The 26,096-nt window shown below is 53.6% G+C and overlaps 1 protein-coding gene across 1 annotated transcript in view; it reads right to left on the reverse strand.

Annotated features, from left to right (window-relative positions):
• Nucleotides 1–441: 441 nt before the first annotated feature.
• Nucleotides 442–26,096, reverse strand: part of LOC144733853 (elastase-1-like) — an 84,004-nt gene continuing 58,349 nt past the window's right edge. The window contains exons 5-8 of the mRNA XM_078615859.1: nucleotides 7,993–8,129; nucleotides 6,675–6,817; nucleotides 4,995–5,171; nucleotides 442–1,034 (exon numbers count right to left, since the gene is read on the reverse strand). Coding sequence (XP_078471985.1) covers nucleotides 954–1,034; nucleotides 4,995–5,171; nucleotides 6,675–6,817; nucleotides 7,993–8,129 — 538 coding nt within the window. The 3' untranslated portion in view covers nucleotides 442–953. The remainder of the gene's footprint in view (nucleotides 1,035–4,994; nucleotides 5,172–6,674; nucleotides 6,818–7,992; nucleotides 8,130–26,096) is intronic.

The raw sequence follows: 26,096 nt of genomic DNA on the forward strand, positions 1-26,096 counted from the left end.
TGGGGGAAGGGGTCGGTGCGTCCGCAGGCCTTCGCTCCGTCTGTGGCCGCCGGGACTCGAGCAGTGTGAGGGCAGCGTCGTTCGCCCTCCGACCCCTGACCCCCGTGATCCGTGGAGAGACAACGCAGCGTCTGCAGGTGAATGAGGGCGTGCGGCGAGCTATGCCTCTCACACGAGCTCGCGGAGGGACGGACCGGGGAGGGGAGCCGTCGGGCGATGAGCCCTGCGACGGCAGCAGCTGCTCGCAGAGCAGCAAGGGGTCGGCGCACGGAAGAGCCCCTGCCATAGGCACGGAGCAGGGAGGGACTTCGGGGACCAGCGGCCCCAACACATGCAACACAAACACCGTTGATGCAACACTGTAGACCATTCGACTAATAATCTCAGTACAGTCTGTTCTCCAATAATGCTGCGTGTTGTTTTCATAACGCGAACTGGATATAATGTGATTAATGTATTTAGGGAACACATTTTTATTACTATTCTGATGCGAATTGGATATAACGCGATTGAGTAAACATAACTACGTCACAGCGTTAGTAGGAATAAGGCAGTCGTACAGCTGCCTGCACAGTTTGTGACTGTGAAGCAACATCTCAGACCATGTAAACATATCGTGAACGACTGCCCAATCGGATCATTCAACCGCGAGTTGAAACAAATCCACGAGGCTACTCCTGAAGCAGTCGAGTGGATATCAAATCTCGACATACATTTTTAAATTGTTCCAATCCCGAAAAATGCCCTTCCAAAGAAGAAGACGACTAGTTTGCACTGAATTCTATCAATTGCCCTCGACTGGTATTGAACTGGGTGTGCTCCACCCCAGATATGACAACAGTATTCAAACTTCTGCAGAATGTGTGCTTTGTAGATCAGCAGTAAAACATTGTTTGAATATTAAAGAAGAATTTGGCACGTAAATCGAATCATGCTTCTTCAAAGTCAGTCGGCTAAATGAACACCTGGGCCAGCAAGAGCAACAGCGGGAGCTGAGCATACACCAACATCTTTGTAGTCGACGATGATGGTTTCTGAAATATAAATACACGCACACACATGTAAATCATTGTGAAGGTCGGTCTGAAGATGTATCCCAAGAGCACAACGCTCATTGTAAAATGCCACGTGTCCCAATCAAAATTTCTCATGAGCATCTGTCGAGTGCATACAACCAAACCATTCGGCAATGGGAAGTGCGGATCCCAGTCAAGGTTGTGTCTTGGGACCATCAGCTATGTATTTATTTATACAATGTTCACTTTCAATAACTGTTCTGCAAATTAACGTATTGGTGGTACATTGGTGGTGCGCGATATAAAAAAAACTCTCAATCCCGGCCAGAAAATAAATGTGGGGTGGTGGTGCCTTAGAATCTGTTCTCGTGATGTCGAAGCTGTCAGAAGACGAATGTTTATGAACGGCTGAACACGAAGTTTCGCAGTCTGTTGCCGTATTGCAGCACCCCGCCTGATGACGATTGGCTGGCTCCGTGTTCCAAAGGCAGACTTGACTGCTTTTGCCCTAGACTTGATCGAGACGGTTCTTCGATTCATTTCCGGAATAGTTTTGGGCGAACGGTGGCATTAAAAGGTTACGACTCGTGGTGGTATCACCACACGTTCAAATGGGAAAGCAACTGCTGCATCTAAGTGCCACTTCTGATGGAGAGTCTGCAGCTCACTCAAGGGGCAACAACGACATCGTCAGACTGTTCTATGATGATCGTTGCGTTATGCTGTACCGGTGTACTGCCAATACATCCTTATGTATCGTCACAGTATTTTTTATATAGGTCAGGCGAATAATTCTCGTCCTCAAATGTATTGTTCACAAATAGCAGAAGAAAGACTACACTTTTGGAGATTTAAATTCAACTAAACTAAGCAAAGAAGAAAATCCTTACTGCTAGGAATAAAGTCACACTCTGGATTCAGAGCGCGGTGGAGTGTATCAATGTGGACATACTAAGAGTTGGAGGCACATCCTTTATTCCATTCCATATAGTCACATGGGATATCTACCCACGGTCCGTATGCTACTCGACCAGCGATGCCGAGAAGGTGAAAACGAGGACGACGGCAGCATGACGAGTTCATTTCCCAGACGACAGCCCCGACTGAGTGTCGGAGCCTCCCTTATATCCTCCCCGGCGTGGCCAGGCTCCGCCATCGGCCAGGCCCCCTCCTGATCTCACCAGAAGGTTCCAGACTCCAGCCATGTGTCTCATTGGCAGATCGGGCTGCTGTACCCATAATCCTCCTCTTTCCAAGCACCCAATGCTATGTACTCTAGTGACTCATTCTACGTGACTACACAAGGATGACTCCAGAGCAGGGGTCGGCAGCCTGCGGCTCCAGAGTCAGCATGCGGCTCTTTGGCTTCCCCGTTGTGGGCAGCCATTTAAACAAAAAAAGTTAATCTGAAATATGATTTCACCTAAAGATAATTGATTAAATATGGCAGAGAATGGGAGTCTATCTTGGTAGTGAAAACAAAATGTACAACAGTAAAACTATATTGTTAATGAATATCCAGGGAGGAAAAAAAATAAATAAACAACAGTTTATCCCATCACCTATTGAGTTGTTTTAAGTCTAAATGTTTTTGTTGTGATCTGCTGTATACCCGCTGCTGTGGCTGTCAAACTATTTTGGTCAAAGACTAAAAAAGAATGGCTTTCTTTTCTTGAAAGGTTTCTGAGCCCTGCTCTACATGATCAGGTTTGAGATCACAAAATCCCCGATGGTGGAGGGTTGTAATGACACAAAAAATGGCAATATCATTACGTGGTCATACTCAAAATAAATTAAGTGTTGTGACCTGCGGTGTGGTGAGTGGGTGAGGGATTGATTGCATTCGTGAACAGTTGACTTATTTGGTGATTTGGTGATCGAGTGAGTGGTTGCATGTTGTGTTGTGGCCTGCAGTATGGTGTGAAGGGTGAGGGATTTATTGGTTGAGTGGGTGATTGAATTGGTGAGTGGCTGATTGAGTGGTTGGGTGAGTGTGTTGTTACCAGCATTGTAGTTGTACAAAGTACGGATGAGATGAAAAAGTCAGGCTGATAGACGACTATAGATGGATAAATTAACGAATGAATTTCGCCAGAAAGGTCACCGTGGTAGCAGTGGTAATAGACGTTCTTAATAATTTCCATAGAATACCACAAATATAAAGTAATATCCCAATTTACATCTGGAAAACGTTCGGAAAAAGTGTGACGATGTATATGGAAACAATGTAGATCGAAGCAATTTACAAGGTAGGTCAAGGCGACGGATGAGAGGTGATGGATATGAGAAAGGACAAATTATGGTTTCAGTGATGTAAGTGGGTTTAGGTGACGCAAATCAGGTAGTGGTGTTAACAATAAAGTGATGACATGTTTTTCCGAAACGACGTGATCGGGGGGACTTTTCTACTTACGAACATTAGACTTGCGAACTTTCAGAGATACAAACAAACCTGTCCGTATTTCATGTAGATGCCACGTGAAGAAACAGTGGCATCTACATCTGCAAAACATGAATAACCAGTGGCATCTACATCTGTAGACCATGATTTATCCAGTGGCATCTACATCTACAGGAAATTAAACGACGTTTAAAGCCATTCCCCGTGTTTAGTGTACATGCCGTACATGGTTGGAATCAACAGGAGTAAATTTGGACTTAGAAACAAATCGACTTACGAAGAGACCTCTGGAGCCTAACTCATTCGTAAGTAGAGGAGTCCCTGTATTGGAGTACAACTGTACTACAATGCACCGTGAAAGCTTCCACCCCCAGTCCCCCCATCGACTGCCCCCACCCCACCTGCACCCACCCCCCTCAACTAATCCTCACCCCAGCCCCCGTGTGCCTCCTCCCCACCGTGCGATGGCTGCTGTCACATGGTCTGTAGCCAATAAAGAAGCAATCATGGCGCTATCTTCCAAAGTCTTCCCGCCTCAGTAGTAGCTGTCTGTAAACAGCGAAGAAACACAGATGTAGTGACAAGATGCCATCTGGTGGCCATGGGTGCGTTAGAGAACAACACATGCAAGCGAACACAACGGGCCGTAACTGGGCCAATGGTCAAGGAGGGGATTGAACTGGAAGCCCCTGGAACCAGCGATAGAGTTCCAGGAGTTGGGTATGACCAAGGGCGGGGCTTGGACACGCTGGGTGAATATAAGGAAAAGGCAAACGGGGGTTCGGGGCTGTTGTGGGGGTTCGGGTCCTGGCTGTCGTCGCTGCCATCTCTACCTCGTCGTAGCTGTATAGCCAGCCAGCTATGCAGTCTTCATTAACCTCCCCCTCATAACCACCACCATCGTTACCATTCCCTCATCACGTTCTCATTATATGGTTACCACTCATTAACCCCATTCATTAAATACATTCATCAAAATGTACTGTCATCAATTTCGAGCTCAATGCATTCACGCATCACATATTTGCCCCATTCCTTCCTCTCATCTATTTAATTCACCTCAACTGCACCATTACGCTCATTTGTACTGTTGTTAATTCTTTGTAAAGTTCCTCGGTTAAGACGCGATATAAATTCCCTCCTCAGTGTGCCAGCAAAAGGACTTGGCACTGCTAGTTGCAGAAGTTGATGGTTTGGATCTGGCAGGCCACCCTGGTTACAGTGTACCTTGAAGGTCACGTGATGGCATTCAAAAGACGGGTAGGAGTCCATCATATGTCAGAATCATGGTCCACGTTTTGCCCCGAATATGCGAAAAGTGACCCAGAAATGATATCAATCGAGATTACACAAAGCATCTTATTTATCCCCCCACCCCACTCCCTGCTGGTAAACTATTGTAGGTCATGTGCTGAGTGACCTTGTGCCGCAAATGCAGCTCAGCAAAGTGGCTTCATCATTTGGACTTGAGCAGTGTTCGTAAGTTGCTTGTGGTTGTGTGAAGTGCATTTAAGACATAGAGGATGGCGGCTCTGTCAAACGCAAGCTCGCTCCTGCCGTCGTCACGATCCACGCACCGTCGTGGGGAACTGCATCCCAGTGACGGACGAAATCCACGAGCTGTAGTCGGACACGCGCGTGAATACGCTAGGCTTGTTAGTCATGTTGCAGCTCCTGTTGAACACGAAGCTCGTGATGCCGTGCACCACCCAGCCTCCGCTCGTGTTGCAGTTGAGTGGGCCACCCGAGTCGCCCTACGTATGACAACAATAGCAATACCGGTGAACAACGCACTCTGTAAACTTTATTGTGCGATGCAATACAATGTAGATTTACGTATCGTAAATGCTGTTCTTTTTCAGAAGCGACCTGGCTATCACAAATTGTAGCGCAACGAAGTGGCTTGTCATCATGTAGAAATTTATAGCAGCCAAATTACTCGAGACGCATAGTTCTAAATATGGAGGGATAAACTGGAGGCACAGAGAAAAATCCACATGACCACGGGGAGAGAGAGAGGCACCGCAAACTCCAAATATACAGCAGGCGTCAAGGTTGGAATCAAACCCGCGACCTCCTGTATACCAGGCGAGGTAGTAAACATCTCCTAGCCACCGTGGCGCCCACAGTCAAAAGGCAGAGGAGGCAATGTAAGGGCTTGGGTCTGGCCTTGAATCGGGTGACTGCAGAGTAGGTGCCTCTTGTCAAAATCTTGACTTAAAGTTTTCGTGACTGCAGGAATATATATTCTTTGGGTCTTCCTGTGACGTCACGTAGATAGGTTCAAAGAAAATAACCAAAAACCACGATGTTTCGATCGCAACACATTTTTTGCGTCACTTGTTCAAACATTTTACTTGCCAATTGTGTTTCTGTTTAGCTCACTGGTGAGTTGAAGAATCATTCTCACCTCTAATGTTTTTTTGTTGCAAAGAGATGTACGAGGTTTTCTTTTGAAACTAAGCCAAGCATCTTCAGCACACGATCCTCGAAGTCAGAATAAAAATTCACACACCCAAAATAACCCGTGTTGCTTAACCACTTTGGGTGGCGGATTTGTACCATAAAGACGCCACGTGAATATTAAAATGTAAGATTGACTTAACTTGTTGTAACCTCACAGACACAACCAACCAGATTTAAACGAATTAATTATGAATCTACTTTAATATATGTTTATCCTTATTTGCTTACACAGGCACACTCCGGTTTACACCCAGGATGAGTTTCTGAAAACAGGAACGTAAACGGAAAGAACTTGAATTTCAAAATATTTTGGTGGATTGTAACGTGGTAAAGTACCTACACAGAGCATGCTCAGCAATTCATTGCGCATCTATACTGCACAACCATATTGTTGATATGTAAAGATATAATACCATTTATTTTATACTACAGTAGATAATCAATTAGCCGGCGGATTAGAGGGGAAGGGGGCGCCGGATTTTCAAAAATGCTGGATAATTACTGATGAAAAGTATCTACGAGACATTTTTGCCAGTATAAAAAATTATTAAAAATAAGAATAGGTTTTACCTTTTCTGGCAATAAAACAGGTATGTCAAGATGTTAAAACACCAAATATATACCTTTTGCAAGGCATCAAGTCTGCATTCACCACACATACTTGTGACAATACATGCAAACAAACATTCTCTGATAATATTTGCTTTGTTATTGGAACTGATTGGTCCATTTGGTAGTATCAGCAGCAGCCATACGGAAAGAATATGGAGAAGATCTGCCGATAGACTCACTTTGCAGACAGCGTGGAGGCTGTCACCAGCACATATCATGCTGGGCCTCACCCAGACACTCCACCAATCGGCGCCGCTGCACGTCGCGTAGTCGACGACTGGAAGCCGAACTTGCTGCAAAGTGTCGTAGGCCGAGCCTGAGACTGATGACACACAGACGCACGCGGCCAATACGATGATACGGTAACAACCCCGATGTGAGCTTTACGTACTTTCGCTGCAATGTACTCAGCCTATCAATGCCCAGTCCCATTTATTTTTACGTATCGTGTCCGTCCATAACGTTTTCGAGAATTAGCAACTTCATTAAAGCCCCAAATGTTGTTTGCCTTTTACAGCCAACATTCAGGTACCCAGATGTTCTGAGGCGTCCCCAAGCATGAGCGTCCCTGACTGACTATAGTCTCATAAAATAATGACGGGGAGTGGTAGTGTAGTAGCAGTTGGCACTGCACTACGAACCTGGCGACCCGAGTTCGATTCCCGCTCATGGCCACCAACACCAGTGACAGCGATTATCTGAACCGGTCCTGGGCCTCCCCTAGGTCGACTCAGCTTAAAATGAGTACCTGCGTGTAAAGAAACATCCCCACTGGGGAGACAAAGGTGACCAGGCGTGGTGTTGGCCACCCACCCCTCTTGTGTGCTGTACCGGTCTTCATAGGTGACACTCGCTAACAACATTTTCCCCAACAGCCTGTTAAAGCTATAGGGGGATCCTTTTCTTTATTTTCTCATTCATGTGTAGTCTATTCATATTTATCCCCTCACATGCCAAATTTCAGTTCTGGGTTTCCATGAATAATAATAATGAGATATATTGTTATTGAACTGGAGTACGTCCGTTTGAGCTCCATTGTGAAATATCGTTCTCGTGATCAGAGCTATACAGCTCTTTTTCAGAAGCGACCAGACCACAAATGATGGCTCAACAAAGTGGCTTATCATCATATGGAAATATATAGCGCGAGCCAAATACTCTAAACGTGTGATGTTGATTATAAATGTGAAGGGAAAATCCAGAGGACCCGGAGAAAAATCCACGCGACCACGGGGAGAGAGACACGCAAACACGAAATATACAGCAGGTGTCAGGGGTCAGGATCAAACCTACGGCATCCTACATACCAGGCGAGACAGTTAACATCTCATCACCGCAGCGTCCCAATTAGTGAGTGTTAGATAATCAATAATCACAACTGCTACATGTTGAAGTCTCAGAAGTGCAGTGTGGTAGGAACTTGAGATGCATCAGCAATGACGTAGTCGATATATAAAGTGTCTGCATGTTAGTGATGCTTAGTTGTTTGGTCCTTACAAGATAATCTTCCCCAGCCGGTAGCATAGCACTCGGCATCATTGGCGAGGATTTGTCCCGGGTAGGGCAGGGACGCGGGTTGGATCTTGCTGGTGAGCTGCACTGACTCGTTCAGTTGAACGAGCGCGATGTCAAACCTGGTGAGGGGTGAAGTGGACGACGAGGAGGGTGAGAGGCGTTACATTTACTTTCGATTGTAAAAGGGGGTGACTATTGGATTAAAACATTTAAAATTATTAAGGTCAACGTGGGAAAAGTAAACCAAACACACACTCTACAGTTCACTCAATAATTTGCTGGAAATATCTTAAGGTAAAAAAATACCCACCCCCAATGCAGGGCCCAACAACTCTCTGTGGCTTTCCTGGACCTGGCTCCTAATGGACATCAGTGAAAAATTTAACCCGTAAAAACAAAGTTTTTCACTATAAATCCTTTATATGCGTGGCATCGGTTTTATTTTATTATTCATTTCTGTTTTTCTTGAGTAAGAGTTTCATTTTTATCACATTGGTATTTTAAATTAATTATGAAAAAATTTTTTTCCTATGAAGTGGAAAATTTTGGGAAAAAAATTTCACGAAAATAAATTGTCACGCACAACGAGCTGTGTGCAAAATGTCAGCTCGATTGGATCACGGGAAGTGGGTTAAAAAACTACCGAAAGATTTGCACGGTCGTAAGCGCGCAAGCAAGCAAGCAAGTGAATATAAAGGATTTAAAAAGAGCTTTAGAGCTCATCAAATTACTTCTGCAGTATAAATACTGATTTTAATTCCGCACTGCCTCTAGTAGGGGGCTCACTACCTATAGTAGGGGGCTCACTGTCTCAAGTAGGGGGCTCACTACCTCTAGTGGGGGGCTCACTACCTCTAGTAGGGGGCTCACTGTCTCTAGTGGGGGGCTCACTACCTCTAGTAGGGGGCTCACTACCTCTAGTGGGGGGCTCACTGTCTCTAGTAGGGGGCTCACTACCTCTAGTAGGGGGCTCACTGTCTCTAGTAGGGGGCTCACTGTCTCTAGTAGGGGGCTCACTGCCTCTAGTAGGGGGCTCACTGTCTCTAGTGGGGGGCTCACTACCTCTAGTAGGGGGCTCACTGTCTCTAGTAGGGGGCTCACTGTCTCTAGTAGGGGGCTCACTGCCTCTAGTAGGGGGCTCACTGTCTCTAGTGGGGGGCTCACTGTCTCTAGTAGGGGGCTCACTGTCCCTAGTAGGGGGCTCACTCTCTAGTAGGGGGCTCACTACCTCTAGTAGGGGCTCACTGTCTCTAGTAGGGGGGCTAACTACCTCTAATAGGGGGGCTCACTACCTCTAGTAGGGGGCTCACTGTCTCTAGTAGGGGGCTCACTGCCTCTAGTAGGGGGCTCACTGTCTCTAGTAGGGGGGCTAACTACCTCTAGTAGGGGGCACACTGTCTCTAGTAGGGAGCTCACTGTCTCTAGTAGGGGGCTCACTGTCTCTAGGAGGGGGCTCACTGCCTCTAGTAGGGGGCTCACTGTCTCTAGTGGGGGGCTCACTGCCTCTAGTGGGGGGCTCACTACCTCTAGTAGGGGGCTCACTGTCTCCAGTAGGGGCTCACTGTCTCTAGTGGGGGGCTCACTGTCTCTAGTAGGGGGCTCACTGTCTCTAGTAGGGGGCTCACTACCTCTAGTGGGGGGCTCAATGTCTCTAGTTGGGGGCTCACTGTCTCTAGTAGGGGGCTCACTGCCTCTAGTGGGGGGCTCACTACCTCTAGTGGGGGGCTCACTGTCTCTAGTAGGGGGGCTCACTACCTCTAGTAGGGGGCTCACTGTCTCTAGTAGGGGGCTCACTGTCTCTAGTAGGGGGGCTCACTACCTCTAGTAGGGGGCTCACTGTCTCTAGTAGGGGGCTCACTGCCTCTAGTAGGGGGCTCACTGTCTCTAGTAGGTGGCTCACTGTCTCTAGTAGGGGGCTCACTGCCTCTAGTAGGGGGCTCACTGTCTCTAGTTGGGTGCTCACTGTCTCTAGTACGGGGTTCACTGTCTCTAGTGGGGGGCTCACTGTCTCTAGTAGGGGGATCACTGTCTCTAATAGGGAGCTCACTGTCTCTAATAGGGGGCTCACTGCCTCTAGTGGGGGGCTCACTGTCTCTAGTGGGGGGCTCACTGCCTCTAGTAGGGGGCTCAATGTCTCTAGTAGGGGGCTCACTGTCTCTAGTGGGGGGCTCACTGTCTCTAGTAGGGGGCTCACTACCTCTAGTTGGGGGCTCACTGCCTCTAGTAGGGGGTTCACTGTCTCTAGTGGGGGGCTCACTGCCTCTAGTAGGCGGCTCACTGTCTCTAGTGGGGGGCTCACTGCCTCTAGTGGGGGGCTCACTGTCTCTAGTAGGGGGCTCACTGTCTCTAGTAGGGGGCTCACTGTCTCTAGTAGTGGGCTCACTACCTCTAGTAGGAGGCTCACTGTCTCTAGTAGGGGGCTCACTGTCTCTAATAGGGGGCTCACTGTTTCTAGTAGGGAGCTCACTGTCTCTAATAGTGGGCTCACTACCTCTAGTGGGGGGCTCACTGTCTCTAGTGGGGGGCTCACTGCCTCTAGTAGGGGGCTCAATGTCTCTAGTAGGGGGCTCACTGTCTCTAGTGGGGGGCTCACTGTCTCTAGTAGGGGGCTCACTACCTCTAGTTGGGGGCTCACTGCCTCTAGTAGGGGGTTCACTGTCTCTAGTGGGGGGCTCACTGCCTCTAGTAGGCGGCTCACTGTCTGTAGTGGGGGGCTCACTGCCTCTAGTGGGGGGCTCACTACCTCTAGTAGGGGGCTCACTGTCTCTAGTAGGGGGCTCACTGCCTCTAGTGGGGGGCTCACTACCTCTAGTAGGGAGCTCACTGTCTCTAGTAGGGGGCTCACTGTCTCTAGTAGGAGGCTCACTGTCTCTAGTAGTGGGCTGACTGCCTCTAGTAGGGGGGCTCACTACCTCTGGTAGGGGGCTCACTGTCTCTAGTAGGGGGCTCACTGTCTCTAGTAGGGGGCTCACTGCCTCTAGTAGGGGGGCTCACTACCTCTGGTAGGGGGCTCACTGTCTCTAGTAGGGGGCTCACTGCCTCTAGTAGGGGGCTCACTGTCTCTAGTTGGGTGCTCACTGTCTCTAGTACGGGGTTCACTGTCTCTAGTGGGGGGCTCACTGTCTCTAGTAGGGGGATCACTGTCTCTAATAGGGAGCTCACTGTCTCTAATAGGGGGCTCACTGCCTCTAGTGGGGTGTTCACTGTCTCTAGTGGGGGGCTCACTGCCTCTAGTAGGGGGCTCAATGTCTCTAGTAGGGGGCTCACTGTCTCTAGTGGGGGGCTCACTGTCTCTAGTAGGGGGCTCACTACCTCTAGTTGGGGGCTCACTGCCTCTAGTAGGGGGTTCACTGTCTCTAGTGGGGGGCTCACTGCCTCTAGTAGGCGGCTCAATGTCTCTAGTGGGGGGCTCACTGCCTCTAGTGGGGGGCTCACTGTCTCTAGTAGGGGGCTCACTGTCTCTAGTAGGGGGCTCACTGTCTCTAGTAGGGGGCTCACTACCTCTAGTAGGAGGCTCACTGTCTCTAGTAGGGGGCTCACTGTCTCTAATAGGGGGCTCACTGTTTCTAGTAGGGAGCTCACTGTCTCTAATAGGGGGCTCACTACCTCTAGTGGGGGGCTCACTGTCTCTAGTGGGGGGCTCACTGCCTCTAGTAGGGGGCTCAATGTCTCTAGTAGGGGGCTCACTGTCTCTAGTGGGGGGCTCACTGTCTCTAGTAGGGGGCTCACTACCTCTAGTTGGGGGCTCACTGCCTCTAGTAGGGGGTTCACTGTCTCTAGTGGGGGGCTCACTGCCTCTAGTAGGCGGCTCACTGTCTGTAGTGGGGGGCTCACTGCCTCTAGTGGGGGGCTCACTACCTCTAGTAGGGGGCTCACTGTCTCTAGTAGGGGGCTCACTGCCTCTAGTGGGGGGCTCACTACCTCTAGTAGGGAGCTCACTGTCTCTAGTAGGGGGCTCACTGTCTCTAGTAGGAGGCTCACTGTCTCTAGTAGTGGGCTCACTGCCTCTAGTAGGGGGGCTCACTACCTCTGGTAGGGGGCTCACTGTCTCTAGTAGGGGGCTCACTGTCTCTAGTAGGGGGCTCACTGTCTCTAGTAGGGGGCTTACTACCTCTAGTAGGAGGTTCACTGTCTCTAGTAGGGGGCTCACTGTCTCTAATAGGGGGCTCACTGTCTCTAGTAGGGGGCTCACTACCTCTAGTAGGAGGCTCACTGTCTCTAGTAGGGGGCTCACTGTCTCTAATAGGGGGCTCACTGTTTCTAGTAGGGAGCTCACTGTCTCTAATTGGGGGCTCACTACCTCTAGTGGGGGGCTCACTGTCTCTAGTGGGGGGCTCACTGCCTCTAGTAGGGGGCTCAATGTCTCTAGTAGGGGGCTCACTGTCTCTAGTGGGGGGCTCACTGTCTCTAGTAGGGGGCTCACTACCTCTAGTTGGGGGCTCACTGCCTCTAGTAGGGGGTTCACTGTCTCTAGTGGGGGGCTCACTGCCTCTAGTAGGCGGCTCACTGTCTCTAGTAGGGGGCTCACTGTCTCTAGTTGGAGGCTCACTGTCTCTAGTAGTGGGCTCACTGCCTCTAGTAGGGGGGCTCACTACCTCTGGTAGGGGGCTCACTGTCTCTAGTAGGGGGCTCACTGTCTCTAGTAGGGGGCTCACTGTCTCTAGTAGGGGGCTCACGACCTCTAGTAGGAGGCTCACTGTCTCTAGTAGGGGGCTCACTTTCTCTAATAGGGGGCTCACTGTTTCTATTAGGGAGCTCACTGTCTCTAATAGGGGGCTCACTGCCTCTAGTGGGGGGCTCACTGTCTCTAGTGGGGGGTTCACTGTCTCTAGTAGGGGGCACACTACCTCTAGTAGGGGGATCACTGTCTCTAGTAGGGGGCTCACTAACTCTAGTAGGGGGCTCACTGCCTCTAGTAGGGGGCTCACTGTCTCTAGTAGGGGGCTCACTGTCTCTAGTAGGGGGCTCACAACCTCTAGTAGGGGGCTCACTGTCTCTAGTAGGGGGCTCACTGTCTCTAGTAGGGGGCTCAATGTCTCTAGTAGGGGGCTCAATGTCTCTAGTAGGGGGCTCACTACCTCTAGTAGGGGGCTCACTGCCTCTAGTAGGGGGGTCACTGCCTCTAGTAGGGGGCTCACTGTCTCTAGTAGGGGGCTCACTGTCTCTAGTATGGGGCTCACTGTCTCTAGTAGGGGGCTCACTGCCTCTAGTAGGGGGCTCACTGCCTCTAGTAGGGGCATCACTGTCTCTAGGAGGGGGCTCACTGCCTCTAGTAGGGGGCTCACTGCCTCTAGTAGGGGGCTCACTGTCTCTAGTGGGGGGCTCACTGTCTCTAGTAGGGGGCTCAATATCTCTAGTACGGGGCTCACTGTCTCTAGTGGGGGACTCACTGTCTCTAGTAGGGGGCTCACTACCTCTAGTAGGGGGCTCAATGTCTCTAGTAGGGGGCTCACTGTCTCTAGTGGGGGGCTCACTGTCTCTAGTAGGGGGCTCACTACCTCTAGTTGGGGGCTCAATGTCTCTAGTAGGGGGCTCACTGTCTCTAATAGGGGGCTCACTGTTTCTAGTAGGGAGCTCACTGTCTCTAATAGAAGGCTCACTGCCTCTAGAGGGGGGCTCACTGTCTCTAGTGGGGGGCTCACTGTCTCTGGTAGGGGGCTCACTACCTGTAGTAGGGGGCTCACTACCTCTAGTGGGGTGCTCACTGCCTCTAGTAGGGGGCTCAATGTCTCTAGTAGGGGGCTCACTACCTCTAGTAGGGGGCTCACTGCCTCTAGTAGGGGCCTCACTGTCTCTAGTGGGGGGCTCACTGTCTCTAGTAGGGGGCTCACTACCTGTAGTAGGGGGCTCACTACCTCTAGTGGCGGGCTCACTGCCTCTAGTAGGGGGCTCACTGTCTCTAGTAGGGGGCTCACTACCTCTAGTAGGGGGCTCACTGCCTCTAGTAGGGGGCTCACTGTCTCTAGTAGGGGGCTCACTGTCTCTAGTGGGGGGCTCACTGTCTCTAGTAGGGGGCTCACTGTCTCTAGTGGGGGGCTCACTGTCTCTAGTAGGGGGCTCACTACCTCTAGTAGGGGGATGACTGTCTCTAGTGGGGGGCTCACTGTCTCTAGTGGGGGGCTCACTGTCTCTAGTAGGGGGCTCACTGTCTCTAGTGGGGGGCTCACTGTCTCTAGTAGGGGGCTCACTGCCTCTAGTAAGGGGCTCACTGTCTCTAGTAGGGGGCTCACTGTCTCTAGTGGGGGGCTCACTGTCTCTAGTGGGGGGCTCACTGTCTCTAGTAGGGGGCTCACTACCTCTAGTGGGGGGCTCACTGTCTCTAGTAGGGGGCTCACTGTCTCTAGCAGGGGGCTCACTACCTCTAGTGGGGGGCTCACTGTCTCTAGTAGGGGGCTCACTACCTCTAGTAGGGGGCACACTACGTCTAGTTGGGGGCTCACTGTCTCTAGTAGGGGGCTCAATGTCTCTAGTAGGGGGCTCACTACCTCTAGTGGGGGGCTCACTGTCTCTAGTAGGGGGCTCACTGTCTCTAGTAGGGGGCTCACTGTTTCTAGTAGGGGGCTCACTACCTCTAGTGGGGGGCTCACTGTCTCTAGTAGGGGGCTCACTGTCTCTAGTAGGGGGCTCACTGCCTCTAGTAGGGGGCTCACTGTCTCTAGTAGGAGGCTCACTGTCTCTAGTAGGGTCTCACTGTCTCTAGTAGGGGGCTCACTGCCTCTAGTAGGGGGCTCACTGTCTCTAGTAGGGGGCTCACTGTCTCTAGTAGGGGGCTCAATGTCTCTAGTAGGGGGCTCACTGTCTCTAGTAGGGGGCTCACTGTCTCTAGTAGGGGGCTCACTGCCTCTAGTAGGGGGCTCAATGTCTCTAGTAGGAGGCTCACTGTCTCTAATGGGGGGCTCACTGTCTCTAGTAGGGGGCTCACGACCTCTAGTGGGGGGATCACTGTCTCTAATGGGGGGCTCACTGTCTCTAGTGGGGGGCTCACTGCCTCTAGTGGGGGGCTCACTACCCCTAGTAGGGGGCTCACTGTCTCTAGTAGGGGGCTCACTGTCTCTAGTGGGGGGCTCACGACCTCTAGTGGGGGGCTCACTGTCTCTAGTAGGGGGCTCACTGTCTCTAGTAGGGGGCTCACAGCCTCTAGTAGGGGGGCTCACTACCTCTGGTAGGGGGCTCACTACCTCTAGTGGGGGGCTCACTGTCTCTAGTAGGGGGCTCACTACCTCTAGTGGGGGGCTCACTGTCTCTAGTAGGGGGCTCACTGCCTCTAGTAGGGGGCCCACTACCTCTAGTAGGGGGCTCACTGTCTCTAGTAGGGGGCTCACTACTTCTAGTGGGGGGCTCACTATCTCTAGTAGGGGGCTCACTACCTCTGGTAGGGGGCTCACTGACTCTAGTAGGGGGCTCACTACTTCTAGTAGGGAGCTCACTACCTCTAGTGGGGGGCTCACTATCTCTAGTAGGGGGCTCACTACCTCTGGTAGGGGGCTCACTGCCTCTAGTAGGGGGCTAAATGTCTCTAGTAGGGGGCTCACTGTCTCTAATGGGGGGCTCACTGTCTCTAGTAGGGGGCTCACTACCTCTAGTGGGGGGCTCACTGTCTCTAATGGAGGGCTCACTGTCTCTAGTGGGGGGCTCACTGCCTCTAGTGGGGGGCTCACTACCTCTAGTAGGGGGCTCACTGTCTCTAGTAGGGGGCTCACTGTCTCTAGTGGGGGGCTCACGACCTCTAGTGGGGGGCTCACTGTCTCTAGTAGGGGGCTCACTGTCTCTAGTAGGGGGCTCACAGCCTCTAGTAGGGGGGCTCACTACCTCTGGTAGGGGGCTCACTACCTCTAGTGGGGGGCTCACTGTCTCTAGTAGGAGGCTCACTGTCTCTAGTAGGGGGCTCACAGCCTCTAGTAGGGGGGCTCACTACCTCTGGTAGGGGGCTCACTACCTCTAGTGGGGGGCTCACTGTCTCTAGTAGGGGGCTCACTACCTCTAGTGGGGGGCTAACTATCTCTAGTAGGGGGCTCACTACCTCTGGTAGGGGGCTCACTGGCTCTAGTAAGGGGCTCACTACTTCTAGTAGGGAGCTCACTACCTCTAGTGGGGGGCTCACTGTCTCTAGTAGGGGGCTGACTGTCTCTAGTAGGGGGCTCACTGTCTCTAGTAGGGGGCTCACTGTCTCTAGTAGGGGGCTCACTACCTCTAGTAGGGGGCTCACTGTCTCTAGTAGGGGGCTCACTGTCTCTAGTGGGGGGCTCACTGTCTCTAGTGGGGGGCTCACTGTCTCTAGTAGGGGGCTCAATGTCTCTAGTAGGGGGCTCACTGTCTCTAGTAGGGGGCTCACTACCTCTAGTAGGGGGCTCACTGTCTCTAGTAGGGGGCTCACTGTCTCTAGTGGGGGGCTCACTACCTCTAGTGGGGGGCTCACTGTCTCTAGTAGGGGGCTCACTGTCTCTAGTAGGGGGCTCACTGCCTCTAGTGGGGGGCTCACTACCTCTAGTGGGGGGCTCACTGTCTCTAGTAGGGGGCTCACTACCTCTAGTAGGGGGGCTCACTACGTCTAGTTGGGGGCTCACTGTCTCTAGTAGGGGGCTCAATGTCTCTAGTAGGGGGCTCACTACCTCTAGTGGGGGGCTCACTGTCTCTAGTAGGGGGCTCACTGTCTCTAGTGGGGGGCTCACTGTCTCTAGTAGGGGGCTCACTGTTTCTAGTGGGGGGCTCCCTGTCTAGTAGTAGGGGGCTCACTGCCTCTAGTAGGGGGCTCAATGTCTCTAGTAGGGAGCTCACTGTCTCTAGTAGGGGGCTCACTGTCTCTAGTAGGGGGCTCACTGTCTCTAGTGGGGGGCTCACTACCTCTAGTGGGGGGCTCACTGTCTCTAGTAGGGGGCTCACTGTCTCTAGTAGGGGGCTCACTGCCTCTAGTGGGGGGCTCACTACCTCTAGTGGGGGGCTCACTGTCTCTAGTAGGGGGCTCACTACCTCTAGTAGGGGGGCTCACTACGTCTAGTTGGGGGCTCACTGTCTCTAGTAGGGGGCTCAATGTCTCTAGTAGGGGGCTCACTACCTCTAGTGGGGGGCTCACTGTCTCTAGTAGGGGGCTCACTGTCTCTAGTAGGGGGCTCACTGTCTCTAGTAGGGGGCTCACTACCTCTAGTGGGGGGCTCACTGTCTCTAGTAGGGGGCTCACTGTCTCTAGTAGGGGGCTCACTGCCTCTGTAATGTAGTAACTCGGCGGGAGACGACTTCACGGGTAACACACTCTTTATTTTATCAAACTTGGTTACAGGTGACTAACACCTACTTTGTATCTCGGGTGACAAACACCCACTTAGCTACTTGGCGACTAACGCCCACTGAGCTACTCGGATGACCAACATCCACTTAGCTACTCGGCGACTAACGCCACTGGGCTACTCGGATGACCAACATCCACTTAGTACTCGGGTGACAACCACCCACTTAGCTACTTGGCGACTAACGCCCACTGAGCTACTCGGATGACCAACATCCACTTAGCTACTCGGCGACTAACGCCACTGAGCTACTCGGATGACCAACATCCACTTAGCTACTCGGCGACTAACGCCACTGAGCTACTCGGATGACCAACATCCACTTAGCTACTCGGCGACTAACGCCACTGAGCTACTCGGATGACCAACATCCACTTAGCTACTCGGCGACTAAGTCTTCAGCTCCGTCTTCGGGTCTTCAACTGGGTAACTCTCCCCGAGTGCTCTCGCGCGTCCCCCTTTATACCCCACCTGCGGACGTCGCTGCGAGCACCCACTTATTCGACCAATCGCCGGGCGCTGGCTACGATCCTCTTTTCCCACATCTCATCGTGCCTCACCACTCACTCCGCGCCGCCCCGTCATCTGTCACTCCCGGCGCGCGCGTCCACACCACGCCCACAACGCGTGCCCAACCCCGCACCCCGCGCCGCCCCGTGATCCATCACTGTCACAGTCGGCGCACGTCAATACCACCACTACATCACCCCCTACCACATAGCTCGCAGCCGCCCCGGCTGCTATAAAAATATACAAACCCCCCCTGTGTGCCCCGTAACACAACACAACAACAAGAACAACAACTAAGCTAACAACACAACACGACGCGAACACTACCATCCGCAACCCTCAACCAATGCCACCGCGACAATAGAACAATATATACAAACCGGCGAGTGACAATAGCAATGTGTATGCAAAAAAAAAAAATAAATGGAATTTTTTTTTTTTTTTTTCGACTCGTGCAGTGTCCCCTTTTCTTCCGAGCGTCCCTACAACGGGACATTACCCCGGCAGAGGGGAACACCGGGCGAGCTCGGTGTAGAGCAAAAAAAACCGTCTTCATGAAAATTGTTGAGACCTAGCCCGAGTCCGCCTCGCCGGTCCGTCGTACGGCACCAGACGCGGTTGAACGTCCGGTGGTGCCGGCGGTTCAGGAAGACATCGGCCAGGCATCGAGGACTCGTGCGTGCCCCGGGGTTCAGGCTCTCGACGGTCAGCAGCCGTCAAGCCCGAGGCACCTGGGGGTGGGTCAGGTGGAGACACGTGAGGATCAGCCTGCGACACCTCCCTCCCCGAGTCGACGGTCACATCACACGCCCGGTCGTCACGGCACAGAACGGGGTCACACGGTGCCGCATAGGGCTTCAGTCGGGAGGGGTGCACATACCAACGGCGTTTCCCCCATTTAATCTGTATACTCTGGGGTCGTGCAACCCGCACAATTTCCACCGGTCCCCTCCAAGGTCTCAACAACTTGGGGGACGTAGCCAACGATGCATGTGGACAATGCAGCCAGGCCTTATCGCCTGGTTTCCAATCATGCGTATGCACCCTCCGCTCATGCAATTTCTCGTTTGCAATTTGCCGCGACCGCGAATTCAACCTTGCCGCCTCCCGCGCTTCAGTCAATTTGGCGATATTAAATTTGATGTGGTCTGCCAATTTAGATTTTGCACGTGGCTGGGAAATCCCCAGTTGGACGTCCATGGCCGGATCGGCCTCCCGCCCATACATAAGAAAAAATGTGGAAAACCCCGTCGCCGCATGAGGGGCCATTCGATAGGCCGCGAGTACCCCCGGCACCTGTAAGTCCCAATCAACCTGATCGTCGCAGACCTGTTGGCACAACATAGACGTAATCGTCCTGTTCAGACGCTCAACCATCCCGTCAGTCTGCGGGTGGTAGGGGGAAGTACGCACTTTCTTTGTACCCAACAGGTCGCACACCTCGCGCAACAAAACGCTCGAAAAATTCTTCCCTTGATCCGTCAGCAAGCGTTCGGGGGCGCCCTTGTCCAACACATAACCCTGGACAAAGGCGTCCGCCACCGCCGCAGCCGACTGGTTGGCGAGCGGCCATGCCATAGGCCATCGGGTGAAGTATTCCACGCCAACCAGCAGGAACCTATTTCCCCTTGGTGTAACCGGAAAGGGCCCCAAGATGTCCAACGCTACCAATTCGTTTATACGCGAAACCTGAATGGATTGCAGCGGTGGATTAGCTGCCAATGGTGGCGGTTTCCTTTTGGCGCACCCTACGCATCCCTTAAGAATATTCGCCACGTCGTTACCCATCCCCGGCCAATAATAGTCTCGCTGGATTAGGGCGAGCGTTTTGTGAAAACCCAGATGCATGAGCCGTTCATGAGCTGCCAGAACAACCCTACCCCGCATAGCAACAGGCACAACGAGCACGTGACGCCGGGACATGTTGTCCCACCTCATCAAAAGGCCCTGTCTGCACACCCAGGAACCGACCCGCGCCTCCCCTTCTTCGGGAGCGCCAACTTTCCGACGCAGCGTAAGTAGGGAGCTGTCGGACATCTGGAGGCGGCCCCACTCAATGAGGGGCAACGACAACAGCGAATCCCTCCCCGTGGGGGCGTCCTCTCCCGGGGTGTCAGTGGCGGCGAGCGCAACTCCCGGGGTGCCGGCGACCGGGGGTTTGCACCGCGCTGATCCCAACAAACATGTGCAGTCCGTGCACGGCGGCAACCGCGACAAGGCGTCCGCGTTTGAGTGCCGCAACCCCTTGCGGTAAATCGTCGTGAATTGGTAGTCTTGAAGGACCTCCAACCATCGGGACAATTGGCCCGATGGCTGTGCCACGCGCATAGCGTATTGTAGAGCCGCATGGTCCGTCCGGACCGTAAAATGACGGCCGTAAAGATACGGCCTGAATTGCTGTGTAAAAAACACAATGGCTAACAATTCACGACGAGTTACGCAATAGCGTTGTTCTGCGGGGGAAAGAACCCTACTACCGTAGGCGACCACCCGTTCAACCCCCCCGACCACCTGTGAGAGCACCCCCCCGATACCCGTATTGCTGGCGTCCGTGTCAAGCAAAAACGGTTGTGTGAAATCGGGGTAACACAAGGGGGGAGCCTGCACCAAAGCGTCACGGAGGGAGCAGAACGCAGCCTCCTCTTCCGCCCCCCAGTGAAACCTCACACCCTTAGCCGTCAAAGCGTGCAGGGGCTTGGCTATGGTGGCAAATTGCTTGACAAAACGACGGTAATAGGAGGCAAAACCAATGAAACTACGAACCTCCGTGACCGAGGTTGGCGTTGGCCATGAGCTGACGCAATGCGTCTTAGCAGGGTCCGTCGAGATCCCTGAACGACTCACGATATGGCCCAAATACCTGACCGATTCCCGAAGCAGAAAACATTTAGCCGGTTTAAATTTAAGCTTAGCGGAACGCATCCTGAGGAACACCGCTCTCAGTCGCTGGAGGTGCTCCTCGAAAGTCCGACTAAAGACGATAATATCGTCAAGATAAATCAAACAGGTATCCCATTGGAGGCCCGACAAAACCAATTCCATGAGTCTCTGGAACGTGGCGGGAGCGGAATGTAAGCCCATGGGCAAACGGTTGAATTCAAATAGGCCCCCAGGTGTCCGGAAAGCAGTTTTAGGTTTTGACTCGTTATCGAGTGGCAATTGCCAAAATCCAGAAAGCAGATCGAGTGTGGAAAAAAACTGCGCTCCCGCCAAGGCATCCAGCGACTCATCCATCCTGGGGAACGGATACGCATCCGCCATCGAGATTTTGTTTAAGCGGCGGAAATCGACACAAAACCGCAAGGACTCGTCCTGTTTCTTTACTAGGACAATAGGAGCACCCCACGGACTAGAAGAGGGCGAAATGATATCGGCCGCCAACATATCATTAACCGCCGATTGCACATGTTCCTTCTCGGCCGGGCTGAGCCGGAAGGGATTCTGACGAATAGGGGCCGCGTCCCCTGTAGCTATGTGGTGGCGCAACAGGTCAGTGCAGCCGATATCGTACTTATGTTTGCTGAACACGTCAGCAAACTCGATGAGCAAACCCCTCAATGCTCCCAATTGCACCCCGGACAAGTTAGCAGAACCCGCACACAGCGAGTCCAACCACTCAGTCCCCTCATCACTTTGAGGATGCGACTCAACAGTGAAATCTGCTTGAGCCACGAGCCGTTCCTCAACGGGTAGCGGCGCGGCGTGAGCCAGCACCGTTCCCTGCGCAATTACGGCCGGCCGCGACCCCGTATTCAGGACCATTACGAACGGCTCACTGTCCCCTCTCACCATGGTTTGAGCAACCGCTAAGTCGAGGCCCTTACTGGCTCTGTTTGACGGCCCCAACAGCACCCCCTGTGCCTCCGCACCCACCTCGAGTGGCTTCCTGAACCGAAGGGGTACTAACATTTGCGATCCCGGGGGCACCCGTACAGTGTGAGTCGCCAGCGCCTGCACCGTCGCACAAACCGTGCGCACTTTGGTAGGGCTCGACAAGAAGGCAACCCGCCGACCTGACGGAAGCTCTATGCAGGCCTGATCTATAAGAATTTTGATGGGCATTTTTGACAAAAAGTCCGTACCTAGCAAACAGGGAACGGCCAGCGATGATGATACAAAAATAGGGCCCGCTAATTTAATGTCACCAATGCAAATAGTCGCCCGAATCTGGCCGATGATCCCCAGGGATCCCCCATTCGCCGCATAAAATGGCACGTCTACCGGCAGAAGGGGTCTACTTTGGACGGGAAGAATGTTATAAATAAGGTCCGAGATGATGGTGGCCGACGCACCCGTGTCAACAAGCACCCGGACCTCAACCCCGTCAATGAACCCCGTTACCACGGACGACCCGGCCGACGCAGCCACGATCCTGTGGGCCAATTCGGACCACTCGACTGCTTGCGGGCCGCGTACGGACCCCCCTCGCCGAATTGAACCCCCGGCACCCAGCCGCGAACCCCCCACCGCGAAGCGGCGACCCGAATGTGCCGTGTTTGTGGACCGAACGTGTGAGGTGCCGCGACTTGCCGGGTTTTGTTGGGATGACTTGTGGCCCTGGTCGTCATCCCGACGTGGTCCTGCGGCGCGCTGACGCGGGGCCCGGCACCCGGCTGCGACGTGACCCCGAAGGCCGCAGTTGTAGCAGACGACGGACGTCGTAGGTTTCGGTTGCTCCAGCTTGCGGGGCGAACGTGTGGGCGAACGACCTCCCGTTCTCCACTCCCCCGGACGCGATGCAGCGAAGGCCTGCTCCTGCACCGCAGCTGGCTGAGGTTCGGCGATCGTGGCGGCCAGTGCCGCGTTCCCCGGCCATTTGCAGACGACCCCCGGCTTGCGTTTGAGGACCTCGTACGCGTGAATGCTCGTGGCGATCGCCAGGGAGCAGATCTCCATCTCGTCTGCCACGTTGATGGGGACCCCCAACTCGTGGGCCAACACCAGCAGCTGCTCCGTCACCATGGCGTCCTTCCCCTCCTTATCCATGCGGGGAAAAGCTGTGTCCGCCAAGGCGAGTAGTGCCGTGCGGTAGGCTAGCGTCGTTTCCCCAGCCACCTTCCGCCGATCGTAGAACTGGTGGCGACACGTGGAGGGCGGCCCGAACACCTTCGCCATCAGGTGTAGTGCGGCCTGGAGCGTAGAGCGGGACGACCTTGCAGCAGATGTGAAGGCTGCAAGCGCGTCGTCGTCAAGCATCGCTGGCAACGCACGCAGGGCAGTGGTGTCGGACCACCCCGACATCTCCTGATGAGCGAGGAACCTTCGTTGGAAGGCTCCCCAGTCGCCCCCATCCGCCTTGAACGCCGACAGCGCGGGCAATCTTTGCTGGAGGACCCGATCGTCGTCGACGTCGGAGAGATTTTCCCGCGCTCCGCTGGAGTTGTGTAAAATGTCGGCTCGGTTGTCAGGCGCAAAATGGAGGGCTCCGGCGCGCGCTGATGACGTGGGCTGCGCTGCGCGGAGGTGTCCGGCCACGTGGCGTCCGTCTTTCCCGCCAATCGGTGGCGGCCCCCCAAAAACGGCGGCAACTTCCAGACTTTTGGCGCGAAGCGCCTTTTGGCGGGAATCCTCCAACGTCGCTTCCTCCACGACCCCCGCAGCCGTTTTTCCGCTCGCCGGAACGGAGATGTCGGCCAAGACAGCGGCGGCGGCGAGTAGCAACTCCGCCAACCGGGAGTGCGCGTCCTGGAGGCTGGTGTCGGAGGCAAGCGGAGCGTCGGCCATCACCGCGAAGTGCTGCATCGGCGGCAACTCCTCGTCCTCTACTCCCGAGGTCGGTGTCCCCGGTACGCCGTCGTCATCCCGACCTCGCTCGTGGGTACGGGTAGTCTTCCTTGTGTCCATACTTCTTGAAGACAGGTTTACTTCTGACGCCAGTTGTAATGTAGTAACTCGGCGGGAGACGACTTCACGGGTAACACACTCTTTATTTTATCAAACTTGGTTACAGGTGACTAACACCTACTTTGTATCTCGGGTGACAAACACCCACTTAGCTACTTGGCGACTAACGCCCACTGAGCTACTCGGATGACCAACATCCACTTAGTACTCGGGTGACAAACACCCACTTAGCTACTTGGCGATTAACGCCCACTGAGCTACTCGGATGACCAACATCCACTTAGCTACTCGGCGACTAACGCCACTGGGCTACTCGGATGACCAACATCCACTTAGTACTCGGGTGACAACCACCCACTTAGCTACTTGGCGACTAACGCCCACTGAGCTACTCGGATGACCAACATCCACTTAGCTACTCGGCGACTAACGCCACTGAGCTACTCGGATGACCAACATCCACTTAGCTACTCGGCGACTAACGCCACTGAGCTACTCGGATGACCAACATCCACTTAGCTACTCGGCGACTAACGCCACTGAGCTACTCGGATGACCAACATCCACTTAGCTACTCGGCGACTAAGTCTTCAGCTCCGTCTTCGGGTCTTCAACTGGGTAACTCTCCCCGAGTGCTCTCGCGCGTCCCCCTTTATACCCCACCTGCGGACGTCGCTGCGAGCACCCACTTATTCGACCAATCGCCGGGCGCTGGCTACGATCCTCTTTTCCCACATCTCATCGTGCCTCACCACTCACTCCGCGCCGCCCCGTCATCTGTCACTCCCGGCGCGCGCGTCCACACCACGCCCACAACGCGTGCCCAACCCCGCACCCCGCGCCGCCCCGTGATCCATCACTGTCACAGTCGGCGCACGTCAATACCACCACTACACCTCTATTAGGGGGCTCACTGTCTCTAGTATGGGGCTCAATGTCTCTAGTAGGGGGCTCACTGTCTCTAGTAGGGGGCTCATTGTCTCTAGTAGGGGGATCACTGCCTCTAGTAGGGGGCTCACTGTCTCTAGTAGGGGGCTCACTGTCTCTAGTAGGAGGCTCAATGTCTCTAGTAGGGGGCTCACTGTTTCTAGTAGGGGGCACACTGTCTCTAGTAGGGGGCTCACTGCCTCTAGTAGGGGGCTAAATGTCTCTAGTAGGGGGCTCATTGTCTCTAATGGGGGGCTCACTGTCTCTAGTAGGGGGCTCACTACCTCTAGTGGGGGGCTCACTGTCTCTAATGGGGGGCTCACTGTCTCTAGTGGGGGGCTCACTGCCTCTAGTGGGGGGCTCACTACCTCTAGTAGGGGGCTCACTGTCTCTAGTAGGGGGCTCACTGTCTCTAGTGGGGGGCTCACGACCTCTAGTGGGGGGCTCACTGTCTCTAGTAGGGGGCTCACTGTCTCTAGTAGGGGGCTCACAGCCTCTAGTAGGGGGGCTCACTACCTCTGGTAGGGGGCTCACTACCTCTAGTGGGGGGCTCACTGTCTCTAGTAGGAGGCTCACTGTCTCTAGTAGGGGGCTCACAGCCTCTAGTAGGGGGGCTCACTACCTCTGGTAGGGGGCTCACTACCTCTAGTGGGGGGCTCACTGTCTCTAGTAGGGGGCTCACTACCTCTAGTGGGGGGCTAACTATCTCTAGTAGGGGGCTCACTACCTCTGGTAGGGGGCTCACTGACTCTAGTAGGGGGCTCACTACTTCTAGTAGGGAGCTCACTACCTCTAGTGGGGCGCTCACTGTCTCTAGTAGGGGGCTCACTGTCTCTAGTAGGGGGCTCACTGTCTCTAGTAGGGGGCTCACTGTCTGTAGTAGGGGGCTCACTACCTCTAGTAGGGGGCTCACTGTCTCTAGTAGGGGGCTCACTACCTCTAGTAGGGGGCTCACTGCCTCTAGTAGGGGGGATCACTACCTCTAGTAGGGGGCTCACTACCTCTAGTAGGGTGCTCACTGCCTCTAGTAGGGGGCTCACTGCCTCTAGTAGGGGGCTCACTACCTTTAGTAGGGGGCTCACTGTCTCTAGTAGGGAGCTCACTACCTCTAGTAGGGGGCTCACTACCTCTAGTAGGGGGCTCACTGTCTCTAGTAGGGGGCTCACTGTCTCTTGTAGGGGGCTCACTGCCTCTAGTAGGGGGCTCACTGTCTCTAGTAGGGGGCTCACTGTCTCTAGTAGGGGGCTCACTACCTCTAGTGGGGGGCTCACTGTCTCTAGTAGGGGGCTCACTGTCTCTAGTAGGGGGCTCACTGCCTCTAGTAGGGGGCTCACTGTCTCTAGTATGGGGCTCAATGTCTCTAGTAGGGGGCTCACTGTCTCTAGTAGGGGGCTCACTGTCTCTAGTAGGGGGATCACTGCCTCTAGTAGGGGGCTCACTGTCTCTAGTAGGGGGCTCACTGTCTCTAGTAGGAGGCTCAATGTCTCTAGTAGGGGGCTCACTGTTTCTAGTAGGGGGCTCACT

Source organism: Lampetra planeri, chromosome 48 (genome assembly GCF_965212315.1).
Source record: "Lampetra planeri chromosome 48, kcLamPlan1.2.h2, whole genome shotgun sequence".
NCBI lineage: Eukaryota > Metazoa > Chordata > Hyperoartia > Petromyzontiformes > Petromyzontidae > Lampetra > Lampetra planeri.